The 19,000-nt window shown below is 42.9% G+C and overlaps 1 protein-coding gene across 2 annotated transcripts in view; it reads left to right on the forward strand.

Annotated features, from left to right (window-relative positions):
- The window catches only part of plxna1b (plexin A1b), a 186,736-nt gene that overhangs the window by 117,875 nt on the left and 49,861 nt on the right, over window positions 1-19,000 (forward strand). For both annotated transcript variants that reach the window (XM_027279877.1, XM_027279878.1), the window contains exon 10: window positions 4,327-4,527. In XM_027279877.1, the coding sequence (XP_027135678.1) occupies window positions 4,327-4,527 (201 nt within the window). The remainder of the gene's footprint in view (window positions 1-4,326; window positions 4,528-19,000) is intronic.

A 19,000-nucleotide genomic window follows, 5' to 3' on the forward strand; every position in this document is an offset into this window, starting at 1 on the left:
TTAAATCTCTCACCTTCAACATATCTGCATGCACACACGCACGCTTGCCTGCCGACTGTTTCATTATCTGCTCTTGGCGGATGTTAAAAGGTGCTTTGCTCACATGTGAGTGGAGATTATCTCATCCACCCGCTCAACCCTTGTTTTAGTTATTTATTTATTTTATTTTTCCAATTGGTGGTGTGGTGCACATCAGAGTGCATTGAAAATGAAGGATGGAATATATTAGAACGGGCTTGACCCAGAATGACAGCTGCTCTCCTTTGAGAAAGCTCAGGGCGACATTCAATCAAAACTGGCATCTGGGTGTTGCAGTAAAAAGAATATAGGTCAAACATTGCATGATTGTAAGAATCCTATTGTTCCGACTGATGCGTTTGACTTATTTTTGTCTCTAACATCTCAAGGTATGTATCTGCTACGAGTATAATCAAAGTGAAACTATTTCTTTTCATTGTGTATGCAGGGAATTTTCAGTGAAGCAATGTATACATTCCACCTTAATAATGCACATAATCATATATGCATTTACTCTTAACAAATGGGAATTGTGGCATAGCCTTAGGCAACAAACCTAACAGCAGCCGTTGAGAAAAAACAAACACGGAGAGGTAAGGAAAGCCCTCCGGCTACTTGGCTTTGAACAGAAGTTCGAGACTTGGATGTCCGCCATTATAAACACACACTTTGTAACATGTACGCTCATTCACATACCCAAATGCACATTTACAAATGCACATTTTTACGTCCCGAGCTGATCTTTGAGCTACTTCGTTAGCGGTGGATGTTTGTTTATGTCACTGGTCTACTCGAAAAAATTAAAAATTTGCCAAAGGCATGTTTCCACATCTGCTGTTGTCGAAAACGCTTATGAAAATGTCATAAAGCAAAGATGGTGACCAAAATCTTAAAACAGAGCAGATATTTTTATGCTGTATTTTGGTGTAAAGTAGCCATCTGTGGCGTGCATTCCTTCATGCATCATCTTCACTTCAGACACATGTAACTTTACTGTAAATGGCTCTTACTGGTAACAGTGGCAAAATAAACAAAACCTAATAATGAAACTAGCTTGGTATGGTGCATTTCTGTGTAGAGGGAAGCTAAAATCGGCATTTGATTGGTTGTTGAATCGCTATCAGACATATAACTGAATCAGGTAGGTGAGCTGGTGCTTGTGGCGCACACCCTATCCCGCTGATTTTCTTAACCACACATCCATATACTCTTCCTCCCGTGTTGGTCCTCCTGAAATCTACCGGATGGAGTGTCACATCTGGCCAAGTAAACCACCGCATCCGTCTTCACAGATGAAATGAAAGCCTAGAACCGAGGAAAAAGTGGGGGGGGTGAATAGGAAAAAAGATCTTTTCCAGCTTCAAACGAATCCCCCCGGTGAAATATTGTTTCAATGTACTCTGCACTTTGTAGCCCTAATGCCGGCTTTGAACTGTTTTGGCACCTGTCACAAATACTGATGAAATAGTTGCTCTCTGCAGAACACTTTTCCCTTTATCCTTCTCACTTTTCCCTCAATATCCTTGTTTTTCTCCCGTCATGCCTCCCATCTCTTTCCCAGAAGCCTGCTCCATTCTGTCTGAGCTGCAGTGTGATCATGTATTTGAGAAATCAAGAGCCTTGTGCATTATGATTTCTTGCAACATGACATCCATGAACTACTCCAGCACTGGTTCACTTGCTGCTGGCTTGCATTATCATTAAAGTTAGACTTAAATATAAAGTGCTGGAGTCATGAGTAATTCTATATATATATAGCTGCAGGCCACATGAGTTTTTAAAAACATATTTGCTTACACATTTCCTGGTATGGTAAATGTAAAGCGCTTGAACATCTGACTTATACCTACATATTGCACGATTGACAATATTTAGCCCACTATTTTTAGATTTCTGTACTGCGATATACCTCGAGATGACAACACAAAGGACTGACTGAAGAAAAGGGATACTATAAGGAAAGATGACTGCCCGAGAAAACGATGAGCAGACAGCTGAGCTGACACAAAGTCGATAGAGGGATGAATAAAACATCGCTTAGCTGCAGCTTGCGCTAGAGGCTATGCTAACTTCTGACACACAGGAACCTACAAGTTAGCTTTAGCAGCAGGACTTCAAAAGCCACAAGTGCAAATCAATCTCAACTTTCTGCTTCTGTGTCTCTTCCTCCCTCTCCCTCCATCTCTGGCCCCCCTACATCAATTTTCAAGCTTTGTCTGGGGCTCCAGGCAGTTAATTAAGTAGGATGTTGTCAGGGGGGGGGCTTGGATATGTGATGTGGATGAACCTTTGATTGCTGCGTGGTAGGGATAAATAAAAGGACAGAAAAGGTAAAGAGAGATCCAGGCATTCCTCTCATGTCCTCTTTTTTTTTTCATCGTTCAGTCTCTCTGACTTCCATCTCTTTTTTGTCTTTCATTTCTCTTCTTCCTTTCCTCTTGTCAACAGCTATCTGACTTCCTTGTATCACTTTGCTCTGCTCCTAATTAAACTGGCCTCACCTGCTTCTCCCTTCACTCTTCCTTCCCTTCTCTTACATTCATTTCCTCTATCTCCCTCCAACCATCCTCCATTTCATCCTCCCTTCACCATTCCCTACCTTACTCCCCCCTTTCTGAGCCATCCATTTTGTACCCCCCCTCTCTGCCTCCATTCCTTCCCTCGCCCACCTTCCTCCTTGTTGATTATACATCAGGTCTTCTGTATCCTGCTTCTTCCTCCTATAGTATTCCCCTCTCTCATTATGTGTTATGCATGTGTTTGTGCGTGATCAGACACACAAGGCCAGGGCTAAGCAGTCTAATGAACAAACTCCAGTATTGTGTTCTGGCCCTGGGGACATGCTGTAGCTTCTAATGTACAACAGCTCAGAGGAGAGGAGGGGAAAGAAAAAAATCACTGACAGGGAGCCAACTATCTGCTTAAAGGAAAAGCTACAAGAAGTGAAGTCGCGGATGTGTGCCGGGCCTTGTGTGCAGTGAATATTTTACGAGGATCTGGTCGATTTTTCTCCTAAGCTTTTTCTGACTTGTCAACATGTTGTCCTGTCCTGCTAATCTGATTGGCTGGGACAGCGCTGTCAACTTCAGGCTCTTCTACATCTCTTTTGTTACACAATGTTTAACATGTTTTGGAGTAGAGGAAGGATTTTCATATGTTAAACAGGTAATTGTTTAAACACAGCTGCAATGTGTATTTTTTAGGTGAATGATTGATCTGAATCTTTGACTTACGACCATAGTTTCGAGTCCCGTTTTCCTTGACATGAAAAAAAAGAGTTGCATTCCCTGCCTGCCTGCCACATGTCTCTGATTATGTGAGTCACTTAACAGTGTCTCCAGGTTATAAAATGTGTGATTTGTCAGCAGTGATCTGATTTGTTATTCTTTTGGCTCCAAAAAGTACGGCACAGGGTGGGTTAGTTCCACCCAAGCTTTAACTCATGTTGTATAAGATCTGTCACCCACCCTCCTGCTCGTTTTCTTTATTTTCTTTTTGTGTTGACGGGATCTGCATCGCTGCCAAATCACAGCATGAAAGCTGTAATGACATCATTTCTTCCAGCGAACGCACGCATGCATATCAAGGAATTATTGCACACTGAGTGGACCGTCCTGTCTTATCCTGCCTGAGCAAAGCAAACGCATTAATCCAACTGCACATTAAGAAATGTATTTGTCCATATACATCTATACAAGCACCCCGCCCCAGGGATGTGAGCCAGTGGATGGGCTGCTTCCAGATGATCTAAACAAGCCTCCGTCAGCTCTGGCCAATATCAGTGATGGATGTGCACACACAAATGAATGCATACAGGCAAACACAAAGTTCATGAGCTCATTATTCCAGTCCACACATGGACATAATACGGTGGAGTCTTCCTGCCGTAACAATGCAGCACTGTTGTGATTCACATAGTTTTATTGGGTAGATAATCTTTTGTGAACTTTGTATGAAAGGCGAGTGTTGTCGTGCAGCATTTATATCTTGTGCTAGGCCAGTGGGAGTGTTGCACAAGCCTGTAACACTTGTGAACAGTGCATCATGGCACAGCTCTTTGGGCTGAGTGAGCAAATCTGGCGTAAAGTGAAATATGTAACCCATGGCTTACTCATTTTATTTTTACCCTTATCAACCAACAAGTGTTTTATTTCAACACTCCTCTTATCTTACTGCTATTTGCACCTTGTTTGCTCGCTCTTCTGGCTGTATTGAACAACCTCACTTGCTCTCTCACTCAGTCTTGTGTAACTTTCTCCTGTAGGGAAAAAAAACTTAAGTATCTCGTCTTATTTTGGGTCTCTGCAGGATTGCCCACAGATCCTTCCCTCAACCCAGATCTACATCCCTGTCGGGGTGACCAAGCCAATCACCTTAGCTGCCAAGAACCTGCCCCAGCCCCAGTCAGGACAGAGGAACTATGAGTGCGTCTTCCACATCCAGGGGGAGACGCACAATGTGCCCGCTCTGCGCTTCAACAGCACCTCCATCCAGTGCCAGAAAACAGCGGTGAGTAAGACGGTACAAAATTTGAGTAATCTGGTTGTATGATGCATGCTGTTAAAGCCCGGTCAATGGTGATGTATTCTAGTGTCACTATGGGGGCAGAAAAAAGAGAGAAGGCGAAGAGATTATTTAAGTACTGTTCTGTGTGTTGAGCATTGAGGTTGAAAGATGCTGACACAGATGCCATTTTGTCCCGGACACCGCCAAAGTAAAAGCAGCTGGTGTAAATCTTAGATGTGAAAAGATACTTCGAATTTTGAATAGGCTTAAAAGCATAGTCATTTAGAACTATCACTCTTCAATCCTAATCAATGCAAGTAGGTAACTAAATCATGATCCCAATAAAGACATTGACTCAGTCAGGGTTTAAGTAATGGCCTCCTACAGCTAATGACCACTTTGGACACTAACATGCTCATTGTCCTGATAGATTACCATGCACCACTTGGACTCTGCCTTGGTCACAAGCTAGATAAATGATCCTATACTGGTCCTCCCCCCAGTTGGCAAATAGATATTGACCGTAAGAGTTCAAATGTACATTGTTTGAATTAAGAAAGTTTTATTGTGAGTAAACAATGTTTTCCCAGATAATCTTTGACCTGGTTGGTCCTGTTTGGTTGGTGGATCATTCAAATCATTGGTTGGTTGAGTTTGTTTTATGCTTCTATGATTATTTTTTCTTGTGGCTGTGGCTGGTAGGCACCAGAAGTGTTCATGAGGAAGTTTTCAAATAGGAATTGGTTTGTGTGTGTGTTTAGAGGATTTACAGGTATACGCATGTAAGTCCATGCCTGTACTGTGTGTTGTAATATGGTTGTGTGTATATGTATGTGTGTTTTTGAGGCTTCAAACTAGCGTGACAGATAAGGGGTAGCTAGCGTCGTGCTTCACTGAGGCTGAAAATGTGAAGAGGAAGTCTGTCTCTGAACCTAGTTGGGAGCGGATTGATCATGTTTACACCTCGGCTCAAGCTCTCTCTCTCTCTCTCTCTCTCTCTCTCTCTCTCCCTCTCCCTCCCTTCCTCTGTCTGGCTGTAGAGCTCATCTTTCTCTCTGCCTCCCTCTCTCCGTCTGTCATACTTTTCTCCTCCAGCCATTTCCTACTTTGCCCACTGCATCTTCCTCGTCTTCCCACACACTCACTTCTGCTGCTCGCCCTGTCCCTGTCTATTTCTTTCCCAGCACATATAATGCAGTGCAGTAAGGCTGAGGTGAGATGAGAGCTGGTGCTGTTAATTTTTGTTTTAGATGAGGGTGTTGCAGCTGTCACACACATGTTGCACATGGAAGAAAATGTTTGACAGATTAAAATAATACATAAGCCCCTAGAAGTCGTCATGTCTGGCTAATATGCTTGTCATAATAGTCACAAGTTTATGCAGCCGTGGATTTTAGCAGACACACACATACAGCACTCGTCAACAGCAGACTACTTTCAGCACTCGTCAACAGCAGACTCCTTTCAGAACTCGTCAACAGCAGACTCCTTTCAGCACTCGTCAACAGCAGACTACTTTCAGCACTCGTCACTCGTCTTGGTAGCCACTGTGACAGCTAGTGCAGCTTTTGATTCTGTCCATATCGACCAGCAGTCTTGCAGGTGCTGGCACGCGCTAGCAAGTTGTCCATGAAGGCAGAGCTAATTAGCTAGCGATAGGGTTGTCTATCCACATAGATGTCTGTTTATTGACTGTTTATTGTAGCTGCAAGGCCAGTGCTAATCAGCAGCAAAGCCCCGACCCCATCCCCCAGCCAAAAGCTGAATTTCTCCATTTGATGTCCACACAGTAGACATGCTAGCAGCAATTAGCCCAGGGCTGTCAGCGCTTATCCCCTGTTAGCAATTAGCTGTGCCAACCTGACTGCGCAGTCAGATATCGACGCAGCGCGCACATCCAGTCGACACGAGGCCGTAGTGAGACTCAGCAGATGAAAAAGATGCCAGCTGCATGAACTTGCCATTAAGGCATAATTCATCCAGGCCTGATCTTATGAGTGTAATTATGTGTCATGAATTATTAGCATGAGAGTCTTATTATAGCTGTGGAGCGGTATTTCAAATGAACGAGGGTCTTAAATATTAGTTTATCCCTATTCTAGACCTTCATATCTCTACTCTTCATGCATGTTTGTTCCTACTTTGACAGCACCAACATAATGAATCATGTATGACTCTGCAGTAGAAATAGACTTCATCTGTTATGCTGCGTGCACACTCCTGCCTCGGCTTATAGGCACACTGCTATGGGGATAGGGGTTAATCAGTGACTGCGCACGTGTGCATCCTTCAATATGCCTTAGGCTATGGATCCCCAGGATAGCTGTGTGTTTGCGTGTGCAGTTTCATTACTATAAGACCGTTGGACAGGGTTTGCTAATCAATGGGATAAACACAGGGGTGCTAATCCACAGTTTAGCCTTGTTTTTGAGATGCACGTAAGTGTTTACTGACATACAGTCACCCACTTGTTGTAGGAAAAAGGAAGACAAGGGCAGAGCAAGAGAACTGAAGTGAGCATTCCTATAAAGTTATAAAGCAGGGGGAAAGCGAGGACAAAAAATACCTTGAGGTGGAGGCGACAAGGCGAAGGATAAATCTAGAGGAAGGAAGGAAAAGCAACAGAATAGAGGTAATACTAGATAGAAGTGGAAAGGCAAGATAGACTAGGAAAAGTGGAACAATTTCAGGTGAGATGAATGGAGAAAAGTGAGAGCAAGAGTGATACTGAAGAGAACAGAGAAAAGGGAAGACATGAGAGGGTGTGGGACTCAGCTCAAAAGTCTTTCCTGAGGCCAAAACTCATTCTCCTCCTTTTCATACAATATCATCGCACTGCCCAAAACCCCAAAACTATTCACAGGATATTCAGGATATCCACCGTCGGATCATGTTGAAACTTAGTTTCCCATACTTTACTCCATTTACAGTGACCGTAAAAACTCAATACTCTTATATGGTATCCACTAACAGGAGGCTGTCAATAACCTACTATATATGTGACACACATGATATATGATAGTGTAACATCAGCTCCATACTAACCTTGTTGTGTATTGACTATCCATATCTGCTTATGGGGGAAAGATACTGGTGCTATGGTATTTCTGTATAAGGTTACTGTACATACCAGTTGATCCCAAAGGGGGATGAGTAAGCGTATCACAAGACATGAGAAAGAATGCTGTATTGGAAAGTGTTTTATTTTTGCAAGCAGAGACATGAAACAATATTTAACTTTGAAGAATCATAGGTTCCTGGTGAGGACTTTTAAACATGCTCAAATCTCTGAAATGTTTCTGCGTTGAACTTTAAAAAGGTTTTATATTGTGAAAGATATGACTCATCACACACTTGCCTTTCTCACTTTTGAAGTTGGGTACTGAGCCAATCCTAATACAACATTTTTGGAACCTGTGAAAGTCGATGAAGCGGCAGATTGTCCAAGGTCCTATAGCAAGTTATTTGGAGAAAAACGCTGATCATTTTGTCAAAAAGAGACACTCCTCTCCATATTTCTTAGTGCCAAACAAGCCCACATTAACACTGACACATACGGAGCCATCCGCCAGGCCTTATGGTAGCAGTTAACTCTGGTCAGCAGCAACCAAAACAGCAAGCTGGTGTCTGCATCGGTTCCTTCCGGTTTTCTGACCCAGCCCAGGCAGCTTGCTGGTGTGCGTGTGTGGCCCAATCAGAGGCTGAGGTGAAGGTGCAGGGGCCAATAGGATGCTGAGCTGTGGGCAGGGAAGTTGTGCTCAGAGTGCCAGAGGGGTCATGGGAGCGAATAAACACGTGTACACAGAACGCTTCCACACACAAGTGACCATGTCCTGGGGGTCAGGGAGGCTGATGGAGCACAGCTGGGCGTTGTTTGAAGGCCGAAGTTGAGAGAAGAGAATTGAACTGAGACTTTCCCTTTCTCTCCGCCTTTATCTCCCCTTGTTCTTAGCTTTTTTTCTTTCTTTCTTTTACCCATTTGTACTTTGGTGTCTCCATTTTCCCCCCTCTCTCCCTCTTTATCCTTCGTTCTTGTTACTCCCTGGAGGGCAGGAATGAGAGGACAGATAATATCAGCGCGGCCCGTACACCATTACCTTCCGTCTGATAAACCACCCGGCCACTCCATCACCGTCTTTCTCTCACTCCTTCACCAGTGAGGGGAGAGGGGGAAAATAAAGCAGGCATGGGGCAGGAGGAGAAAATCTAGTTTGGGATAGGGTGTGTGTCTGTGTGTTATTCTTCTGTGTGTGTGTAGAGAGCAGCTGTTTGTTAAAGGAGAAATGGGAAGTATCAGGGGTCCTGATGGCATCCAATTAAGGCAGATAAAATGATGATGAATTGCAGTCGGGCAGCGGAGACGGACGCTGCTGTGTGTGCGTGTGTGTATGTGAGAGAGCTTATACACACACACACACACACATACAGGAAGACAGCAGAAGGAGAAAGCAGGGAAAGCAGCCACACAGAAGTGAAGAAAGAAAAGTGGGAAAAACAGGTTGAGTAAAGGAGAAAGAAAGGCAAGGAAGTTTTCAGGCAGAGATAAGCAGGAAAAAGAGAGGTTTATGATAAGAAGGGAAAAGAGGAAGACTGCAAGAGAGACAGAGTTTGGAACAGAAGACAAATAATCTGCTTCCCTTTCCAATGGGAAATGAGAAAAAGATGGCAGACAAGAAAGATGGATGGATAGATAGATGATTGGATGGATAGATGGAGCAAATAGAAGTCTAGAGAAGAGGCCAAACATGTCTGCAGGGAGAGCGGTTACCACAAACCACACTGGTCTAATAGTGTCACACACCCCTGTGTGTGTGTGTGTGTGTGTGTGAGCGTGTGTGTGTGTGCGCACAGCCCTGATGCAAACACAGTATTCTTTGACTTTTTTGAATACTTTCTGGAGTGTATGGGTTTTGTTAAAAGGTGTCACTGACTGTAAAAACTAAAATCTATATAAAAATGAAATTACAGAAGAAAATCATTCATTTTAAATTATCCCAAATGAAAATACACACACATGCACACGCAGTGCTAAAGGTGGCAGAGACGAGGCTAATGAGGGCCTTGGTGCTGGTCGGTGGAGGGTAGGAGCAGCAGAGCATGGTACAGCCACGGTCTGGCATGGCCTGGCACAGCTTAATGAGATATAAACACTAGACCTGCCACTGCAGTCAGCCACAGCACACACTGACACAGTTTTAATTGGCTTGCAGACTGCATGCGTGCGTGCGTGCATGTGTGTGTGTGTGTTCTGGATAAAAAGTGCATGGGAAAACTTTATTTCAGGGAGCTGCAGATTGAAGATCATGCGTTTTTCCATTACTTTATTGTGTATGTGAATTAGTTGATGTGTGGTCTCGGGGAGAATACACAAAGTAACAGTCTGTTCATGGTTACGCTCTCCGATCCATCTCCTGTGAAGCAGCTAAAAGTGAGGGAAGGGAGAGAGAAAAGGAAGCCTACCTGTCCCTGTCTACCTGTCTCCATCTCAGCCTCCTCCTTCCTCTTAATCCCTGTCCTGTCATTGGCTTGCCGCCTCTCCTACTCTCTGACGGGTGAAGAGCAGATCTCCCACGCTCCTGTCCTGGATAAATAAGAATTAATTGCAGTTTGGCTATCAGCGTATGCCAGCTTCTCCACCCCGTCCTCCACCTCACTTTTATCATCTGTTTATCATTTCTGTCTCTCTCCTTGTATCTCTGCGATCTGTAACCTTTTACTCTAAATCTTCTTTGCCTCATAAGGGTGCTCCACCCTTCAATGTGTTCAGTTCTGTGTGGTGGAGGGAAGCAGCAAAAGTGATTGTTAGAGCAAGATTCTCCTGCTATCAGCCTGATGAGAAGAGTGGAGCAGTGAGAAGGCAGTTAAACCATGAGGGAAGACCTCTGCCTGCCTCCATGTCACACTCTCTGATTGTGTATTTTAGATCCACCCAGTAGCCTGATTCACACACAGACTGTTTGCTTGCATCATTTCCATTTGAATTAATGTCTGGTATGTGCTACTGTAGAGTGATTAAACCAAGCTCCATCTCCATATAACTTAACATATAACATTTCCTTCTATACAGAATGAAATGCAGACGCATCAGCATTAACAGTATCCTCACAAATAGTACATTAAAGTACCAGAGTTTAAAATAAAGGTATTATTTTGGCCAGGTCTTGGTCTTTTAGTAATGACTAAAAGCTGAGTTTGTGATGGGCATACACGATGTCACAGTAGTTGCAGAGTTCTGCAAGGGCAAAATCAACTGGAAATAGCTCTACAGTCTACTACTACTGTCTAACTCAGTTTGCATCTCAACCAGTGAAGTTTCTCCCCCATGTGTGCTGTATAGCAGGGTGTACTTTTCTTCAATGATGGTAAAATATTGCTGTCATGTATTTGAGTCAATACATGCAAGTGTCGGTGGCTTGCAAAAAAGCAAAACAATAAATGATTGTGTGACAGAGCGGTGGAATTTGCGGAGACGGGAGAAAACGGCCCCAAGAAAGAATGGCATGAGTTGACAGAGGGGCAAAAGGGTGAGGGTATTGAAAATACGGACATTTCTGCAAACGGCCAAAAATCAGCCTTTTGTCCGGGGAGAAGTCTAGTAAGCTTACACTAGCTTTAATGTGTAGGCTGGAAAATAAGAAACACTGGCTATGGCAGCATTATTTTCCCCTCTAGCCAGCACTTTTCCTCCCCTCCCCTCCTCTCTTGCTTTTTTTTTCCATCAATGAAGAAAGTATGTGTATGTGAGTGTGTATGCACACATATGTATGTGTGTGTGTGTGCGCGCATGTAAGAGATAAGCTTGGTAACTGGGTCCAGCCATGCCCTCCAATCCTGTTAGCATTAGCGATTAGCACTGGCTAACAGACCCCTATTATGAGCTGTGGCTGATTCCATGCTGTCTGACCTCACACACATTTACTCACACATAGCTAAGCTATAGGAAGGATTACCACTTGATCCTTGATTAGGAAGTCCTATCTGCCTGGAATTTGTGTGTGTGTATGTGTGTGTCTTAACAGGGGTTTGGTGTTGTGTTGTGTATACATCGCCTTATGTAGACTGGCAATTCACATTGGACCAGCATTCAGTGTGTGTGTATTGTACCTTTCTTTCGCACTCTCCCAGTGAGACTTCCGTTAAAATCACAAAACAAATTTAAATCTAGAATAATCTAGATTTAAAGATCTCTTACGTCAGGTCATACTTTTTGACACCTGTCGTCACCTTGAGAAAATGATGAAGGGTGGAAGAGATTAAGTTCTGTTCCAGGTATTGGCTTGCCCTGGGGTAGTTTGATATTTTTAGCTGTCCAGCTTGCGCACACCTTCAAAATGACTAATTATCAGGCTGTGACCCTCACAGAAGGTACCCGTTGTTACTTCATACCTGCCTTCCTTCAAACCCCCCTTCTCAATTCATTTATTCTTGCCTCCCCGCCTTCAGTTTGCAGTGACAGAGGTCCAGCTGGTGATGCTGTAATGTTTGCATCGGCACTTTTCTTCTGAGAGAATCTTGTGGAGTAACGTCTGTCTCTCTTCCCCAAGTTTTATTTGTTAATTCTTTTAACCCGTTTAACCTGTAACACAATACAGAGCTTTCTGTCAGAAAGCCGTACTGCATGGTAGGGCTGCTCGATTATGGAAAAAATCAATATCACGATTATTTTGGTCAATATTGAAATTTTAACGATTATTCAAACGATTAATTTTGAGTTTCACAATGCATTTATTCAGCATTTCTCTCTCTCTCAAAAACACATTGTTATTGATTCTTAATGCAAAATATTCAAATTGAAAATAAATTTTGGCTACAAATATGTACTTTACAACTGTTTTGCAATGTATAAAGCATTAAAATCAATAAAATCAATATACTTTATGGAACATTAAATAAGGCATAGAAAAACATAAATGTATCCAAAATAAACTATGGATCCAGCTGCTCTGCAAATTCTCTATATTTATAGAACAAAATAAATATAATAATAAGAATAAGCATCAATAAGCAATAAGCGTCTTCTTGACCCCTCACCCTCGACTGTATTAATGGGCTTCATATCTTTAGCTAAGAAATATCCAATGGCAGCTGTTAGGCCCCGTTTACACGTGCACGGATATTTTAAAAGAAAACATTTTTTTAAAAGAGACATTTACCTTTGTTTGTACCGATCTTTTACACGCAAACGGTGAATTCGTCTCTGAAAACGAATCGAGTTTTAGGCAGCTGATGCACCAAAAGTGCGACCAATGTTTACCTTTCGCTATGACTTTTTTGAAAACGATGCTATGTGCACAATGTTATTTTGGAAAACGGAGGGAGGGAAATATTCGTTTCTCAACATACCCGGCTATGTGTAAACGTAGCCTAATGTCTTGTGCCCCTCCGAACTTGTCGGATAAGGAGTCGCATTAAACAATGTGCCTGTAATCGATGACTGAGTTTGCGTTGACGTCTTGCTGGTTGTGGCACTGGCTTTGTCTTTTTGTTTCTTTATTAATTCGTCGTGAGTGACTTTGTGCTTTTGTTTGAGATGGTTGAATAAATTTGTAGTGTTACCAAGAGGAGCACCTATTACCTTGTAGCAATCTTGCACATTATTGTGCTGCTGCTTCTCGTTGGTTCGTTCTCATTCGCTTTCAATCTCACTCACTGTTTTTGAACACCAAACGACCACACTCCTCTCTTCAGCTGCTGAGGAGAGTATGGGCTATCCTGTTAGTCAGCGGTGCCGCGTGAATGGAATGTGCTGCGCATGCACGTCTCTCCGAAATGTTGTAATGAAAAGTGGAAAATAAATCGTTTAACTCGATTATATGATTTTTTTAGATCGTTTGACAACAAAATCGAAATTGTGATCAAAATTCGATTAATTGCACAGCCCTACTGCAAGGTTAGGTTCAAATACCAAAGTACTTGGTTAGGTTTAGGAAAAAGGAAAGGCAGAAATTATTGAGCATCAGTCAGTTTTCTCTAAATGACCTACCTATACACGCATATCCATAGTGTCAACCCTATTTATCCACTTTTTCTCAGAAGGATTCAGAACAAAAGATTGTTTCCACCACTGTTTCACTGTAAACTAAATCAGGTTTTGGGACTAATTTGAAGAATACACAACATCGTAATTTCCTTCTCCATTTACATTTTTTATCTCCCCTTCACACATGTAAATCCTGACCTTTTGAGAATATCCTGTTTCATGTTTGCATTTTCATATGGAATCTGCTGTGCAGTGAATAACCATGTGCAACGTGCATGTGTGTATTCCCACAACTGTGTATTGTGCACAATGCTGGTTCAGTATGAAAGTTTATAAGCCTTTGGTGCAATGAGAGGAGATGAGCTTTGGATCATAACCTAACCTTTCCATGCCTCCCCCATGCTCTGCTTCCCATTAACCACACATACACGCACATGCCACACCTCTCCCTAACTAAATATTCATGTTTGTTGTCGAGTGAATGTACATGCACAGGCAGATCCTGGTTTCACCCCCCCCTTTGAGGACGGATGTGCAAACACCGACACATACCTGTATTGTGGATGAAAAAAAGGAGGGTAGGGCCAGGCAGTGTTATTGTTTAAGCTTTCAGCACCTCCCCACCTTTGTCGTGTGTGTGTTGTTTGTGGTGCAGGTTTTCAGGGAGAAGACTTGTCACGTGTAAAGCAGGGTTAAGGGTCCACCACATCTATCATCTATTTCTCTATCAGCGGAATTGGCCTCTCTCAGGTGTTTCAGAGGGGGATCAGGCCATGCTCTGATTGGCCGGTCAGCAGAGGCAGTGCGGATGGAAGTGGAAAAAGGCTTGACCCTGTGTCCTTTACTGTAGCCTGCCTTCAGTCCTGAGGGTATGTTACAGAGCAGCGAGGAAAGACACAGTTAAACGACACTGAAATAAAAAATGGACACTATACAACTTATTTGGCAGTGAATTACATGAAGAAAATTGTGTTAAGATCCTGTTGTTGGACATTACATGGTGCAGAAATGATGGCTGCATTGTGCTGAGTCCTTTTACTCTTTTACTAAATCAAGGCAGAGGTGATAAGTGAGTGTTAGATTTCCTTTCTTAAGAAGTTTTCTTTGAGCGTTTAGATTCCCTGACCCACAAACGAGACCAAGAGAGTGGTTTGTGTGTGTTGCTACTCATTGTGGATTATGCTGACTTTCATCAAAGGGAGTCTGGATTAAACAGCCAACCCATTCAAACTGTGCATACCTTATGTCAGGATCAAAAGACAAAATCAAAAACAGCCTCTCTTTGGTCCAAATAGTCAAAAAATATCTAAATGTATTTCAGTATCCTGTCTGGTGAGTTACCACCTGAGGAATGCAGATCCTGTATTCACCAGCTTTTAGCTCTTCCGTTCACTAAAAGCCTAAAAGAAGAATATCTGTGGCTTGTGTAGCTTGTGTGGCTTCCTGTCTGTGCTCGGAGAGCTTTATATGAGCCTGAATAGCTTTGAATTTGTCATTCTTGCCAACTAAAACAATTAGCAGCCCTTTCTGTTAACAAGCACTAGAGTAATCACTTGTTTATGTAAAATATGGCTTAATATAATGGAGCTGCTACTGTGTTTAAATGTGTGAACTTGTTCTCTACTGTTCTGATGGCAAAGCCTGATTGTCAAGAGAATAGTTGCCAAATGTCTTCAGCTGGTAACACTCCTCTTTTTCTTGCTCTGTCTCTCTCTTTCACTCACTGCCATCTTTATCCCTCTTGCTTCTCTGGCCTTTCAGTCTCACAGTGTTTTTATCTCATCTGTCTGATCTGTTCTTTTTCCTTCTCGTTCTCTCTTTATCTCCCCCTTACTCTCTCGCATCCACGTGTTCTCAGTGCAGTCTTCCTGAGCATCTCCCTTCTTTCTCTCTTGCCTTGCATGCATAGACGCACTCAAACACACTCATATGTTCTCTCCATTTCCACCGGTGAAGGAGGTGCTCTTGTTCCCAGGCAGACTGGGTGGTCTCTTGGGGGAGACGGATGGAGGGAGGGAAAGATTGAAGGAGTTCATACGCTTTGACTTCAGTCGAGAGAAATAATAGCTGACATCCACCAACACGTGTTGTTGTGTGAGCGTCTTATCTTCCTGCGTTTTCATGTGTTTGTATTTATCATTTTTTATTTCCTGTATGACTATGGCGATCAGTCTTTGATGCATTCACTGGCATTCGTCTCTTGGAAGTGTTCCCGTGTGCCGAATGCATATTTATAGTACAGTGTGCACATGTGTTTCTCTGGAATGTTTGGTGTATGCGATAAAGGAATCTGCTCCATATTTCCTTGTTTGACTGTGGGCGTTCTGGGGGATGAGGTAGGGGAGAGAAAAGACCAACTGAGATTGTGGGGGAGGAGGTTTGTGAAAGGTAGAGGGAAGGAATAATGAGAAGAAAAAGGAAAAGGAGCGGGTGGATAGGAGGATTGCGAGAGTGGGTGGGCAGAGAATGTGTGAAAAGACCAAGCAGACCGTCAGGGACAAATTGAATGCCAATTTCACTTTAGCCCCCACCAGCTCAGCGCTTACAGGCCAGCCACAGCCTCTTATTCCACGTGTAAATGAATGGTGTCCACAGAATAACACACAATCACCTCTCTATCCTTCTCACCCTTGCTATTTTCCCCTTCACCCTTGCATCCTCTCCCCACCTCTTTCCAAAGCTGACTTTCTCATCCTTCTTTTCACCATGTTTTCATTGTTTTGCTCCCACTCCTGCCTTTGTACTCCACTCACTCGACCTCTCTTTCCAACCCATCAGCCATTCCAAACATTTTCCAACTTTTTAAGCATCGCTTGTCTCTTTCTCCATTTTCTTTCTGCACTTGTCCAAGATTATTGCCATTTTTCAGATTGTCCTTTTCTTGCCTCCCCCGACCTTTAGCTTTGCCTTTCTATGTGATTCCATGCTATTGCGTTTGTCTCATTAAAACTTGTATTCTCACAGAGTTTAAGCTCAGTATTCATGAAGATCTAGGGCTACAGCTAAGCTATCAATACATTTGTGGCGTCTTTGAATGCCTTGTTCTGTCTGACCAAAAATCAAAACAGTATTTAGTTTACTAATATACTGTATATGTCAAGAGAAGCTGGAATCTAAGAATTTCCACTATCTTGCTTGACAGTTATCAAAATAGTTGCCAATTATCTTTTGTGGTAAAGTTAATCAATTAGTTATAGTGCTAGACTGTATATCTACTATACAACGTATGTTGTGTATATCTCCTGCATAGTAACTGCATAGTCATTTTGTGTAAAAAGTCTTGTTGAGTGTTCTGCAGCTCATAGCTTGAGTTGGGAGTAAAAGTTTCCTCTTCAACTGTTAATGGCTACTAAATAAATGAGAAAAATGTGCCTGAAATCATAATTTTCCTTTCAAATTAACTTAACAGCAAAGTGTAGTTCCTCTGAGATAACAAAGAGACACTTCCTTTCTTTGAATATCAGCATGTCTCTGTTTTCAGGGGCTGCAAATCGCAAAAAACTGAAGAATGAATTAATCAGCCATTCACACATTGTGACATTGCTCCGTCCTCTCATTTTTTATCGTCTTTTTTCCACTTTCTCACCGCCCCTCCCCCCCATTGAATAGTTTCAAATTCACTATTATTACAGATGCCAAGATAGATCCCACAGTATCACATTGGAGTGGGTGATATCACATAGTGGTGAGTTGTAGCCAGATTCAATCTGTGAGGGCCCCATAGCCTCAGGCTCTCACATTGGATTTTATCACCACTCCTAGAGGAGAACAGTCCTGCAATCTCTCACCGCAAGGCCACTGAAGATAGTGCCATACCTGTGTATTCACGAGTGACTGGACACCCTTTGACTGACAGAGGCATTAAGGTTGAACAGTCTATCTTCGGCTTCCGGCCATCGCCCTTGCATCACTACAGCTGCAGCATCAAATCACAGAACAGGCCATCTATTGCTATGTGGCTGATGATGATGCAAAATATGTCACATTTGGGAGTTGGAGGATCTGATGAATGAGTATTTTCAGATCATTGTGTGTTTGGCTCCTGTGTGAATGTGGGATGAGGGGTAACTTCTGAAGCGGCATTTCCCAGTGTAATCGTTGTTGTCATTATTGTCGGGAGGTTGGGAGTGTCTCTAGGACTCTTTCTGTGTTATTCCTTCAGTTAACCACCCCGCCATCACCTCCACCGCTTTTGAAGCTTGTTGTCTCATTTAAAGCGATTCCATAAAAATGATTATGCCGACGACGAGTCAATTACATTTCAACTCTTATTAGTTCAGGATGCAAAAATGAAATTAGATGAGAATATTATTGTTGGAGATATATTATGCTTTTCATTCATCACTGGAAGGAATGATCATACAGTGATGGGTCGGGATTCATCTCTTCATCAACTCTGTGCTCTGCCAGGCCTTAGTCGGCGGGATGTGCGCGTGTTTTAAAATCACAATAGTTTCTGTCTTCATCATTCATTTTTATGGCCCTTCAACTGTGTGAGCACTGCAGGTATGACATTACTACAAGCCTCTAGCTGAACTGAGTGTGCTCCTTGGTAGTGGCAGTATTTCTCTCAAATAGAAATATGAGTAAAATTACTCATCAATTTATTTCGTGAGAAAAGCAATTTTCTCTTCGCCCTTTTAATTCGGCTGTGGCCTTTAAGATCTCTTTCTTGTGTAACCGAAATAGTGGGTTATTCCCCCCTTCCTTTTCCCCCCCCCCCCCCCCCCGGTAAATTCCTCCTCCCGGTAACGACCGACCCAGAACACCTGTTGTTGTTGTGATATTTTAAGTACCGATACCTACTGAGCCCCGGCAAAAAAAAAACGACCGACATCAGCGACCACCCCCTTCCCCCCCTGCCCTGGTAGCCATTTGCGCTCGTGGTCTCCTGCGAACGGGTCTTCTCATCACGACAACCCTCTGACAACCCCCATCATTCAACAGGTGCGTTTAATGTTTTGGCCTCTGTTCATGCCATCTATTGACCACCTTATTGGTTTATCATATGTTCCTATCTCCATATTATGTATGTTTAAATGATAATGTACCCCGGTATTATCGCCATCCTCTCTTGTAGACAGTCCTTTTTATACTGTCTTGTTCGACACAACCAACATACACCACAATCTGACCCACTTCCAGTGGCAAAACACACTAACTTTTAATGGGCGCCTTCTCCTCTCCGGTATGTGTGATCTGCTCCCATCTAAGGATTACAATCACCTGTGGCTTGTCCTCTGCTGGCCAATATGCCACACTCCATTACTCCAATGCCTGTCTCAATATCTGGCCGTTCAGTTCACACGGTTCCCAGCCAAAAAGCCTCAGCAATCCGTAATATCTTTACATCACCTTTTACCAATGAAAGGATGACAAGCTCCCATGTATTCCATTCTCTCGACGCTGTATTTGTGTACGATGTTGTCTGTATTCCCTTCGTCGTCCTCTTTTCAGTAGGAGTCATGGTGGATCCAATTGTATAGTGTGTGTGGT

This window comes from Larimichthys crocea, chromosome VI, assembly GCF_000972845.2.
Source record: "Larimichthys crocea isolate SSNF chromosome VI, L_crocea_2.0, whole genome shotgun sequence".
NCBI classification, from domain to species: Eukaryota; Metazoa; Chordata; class Actinopteri; family Sciaenidae; genus Larimichthys; species Larimichthys crocea.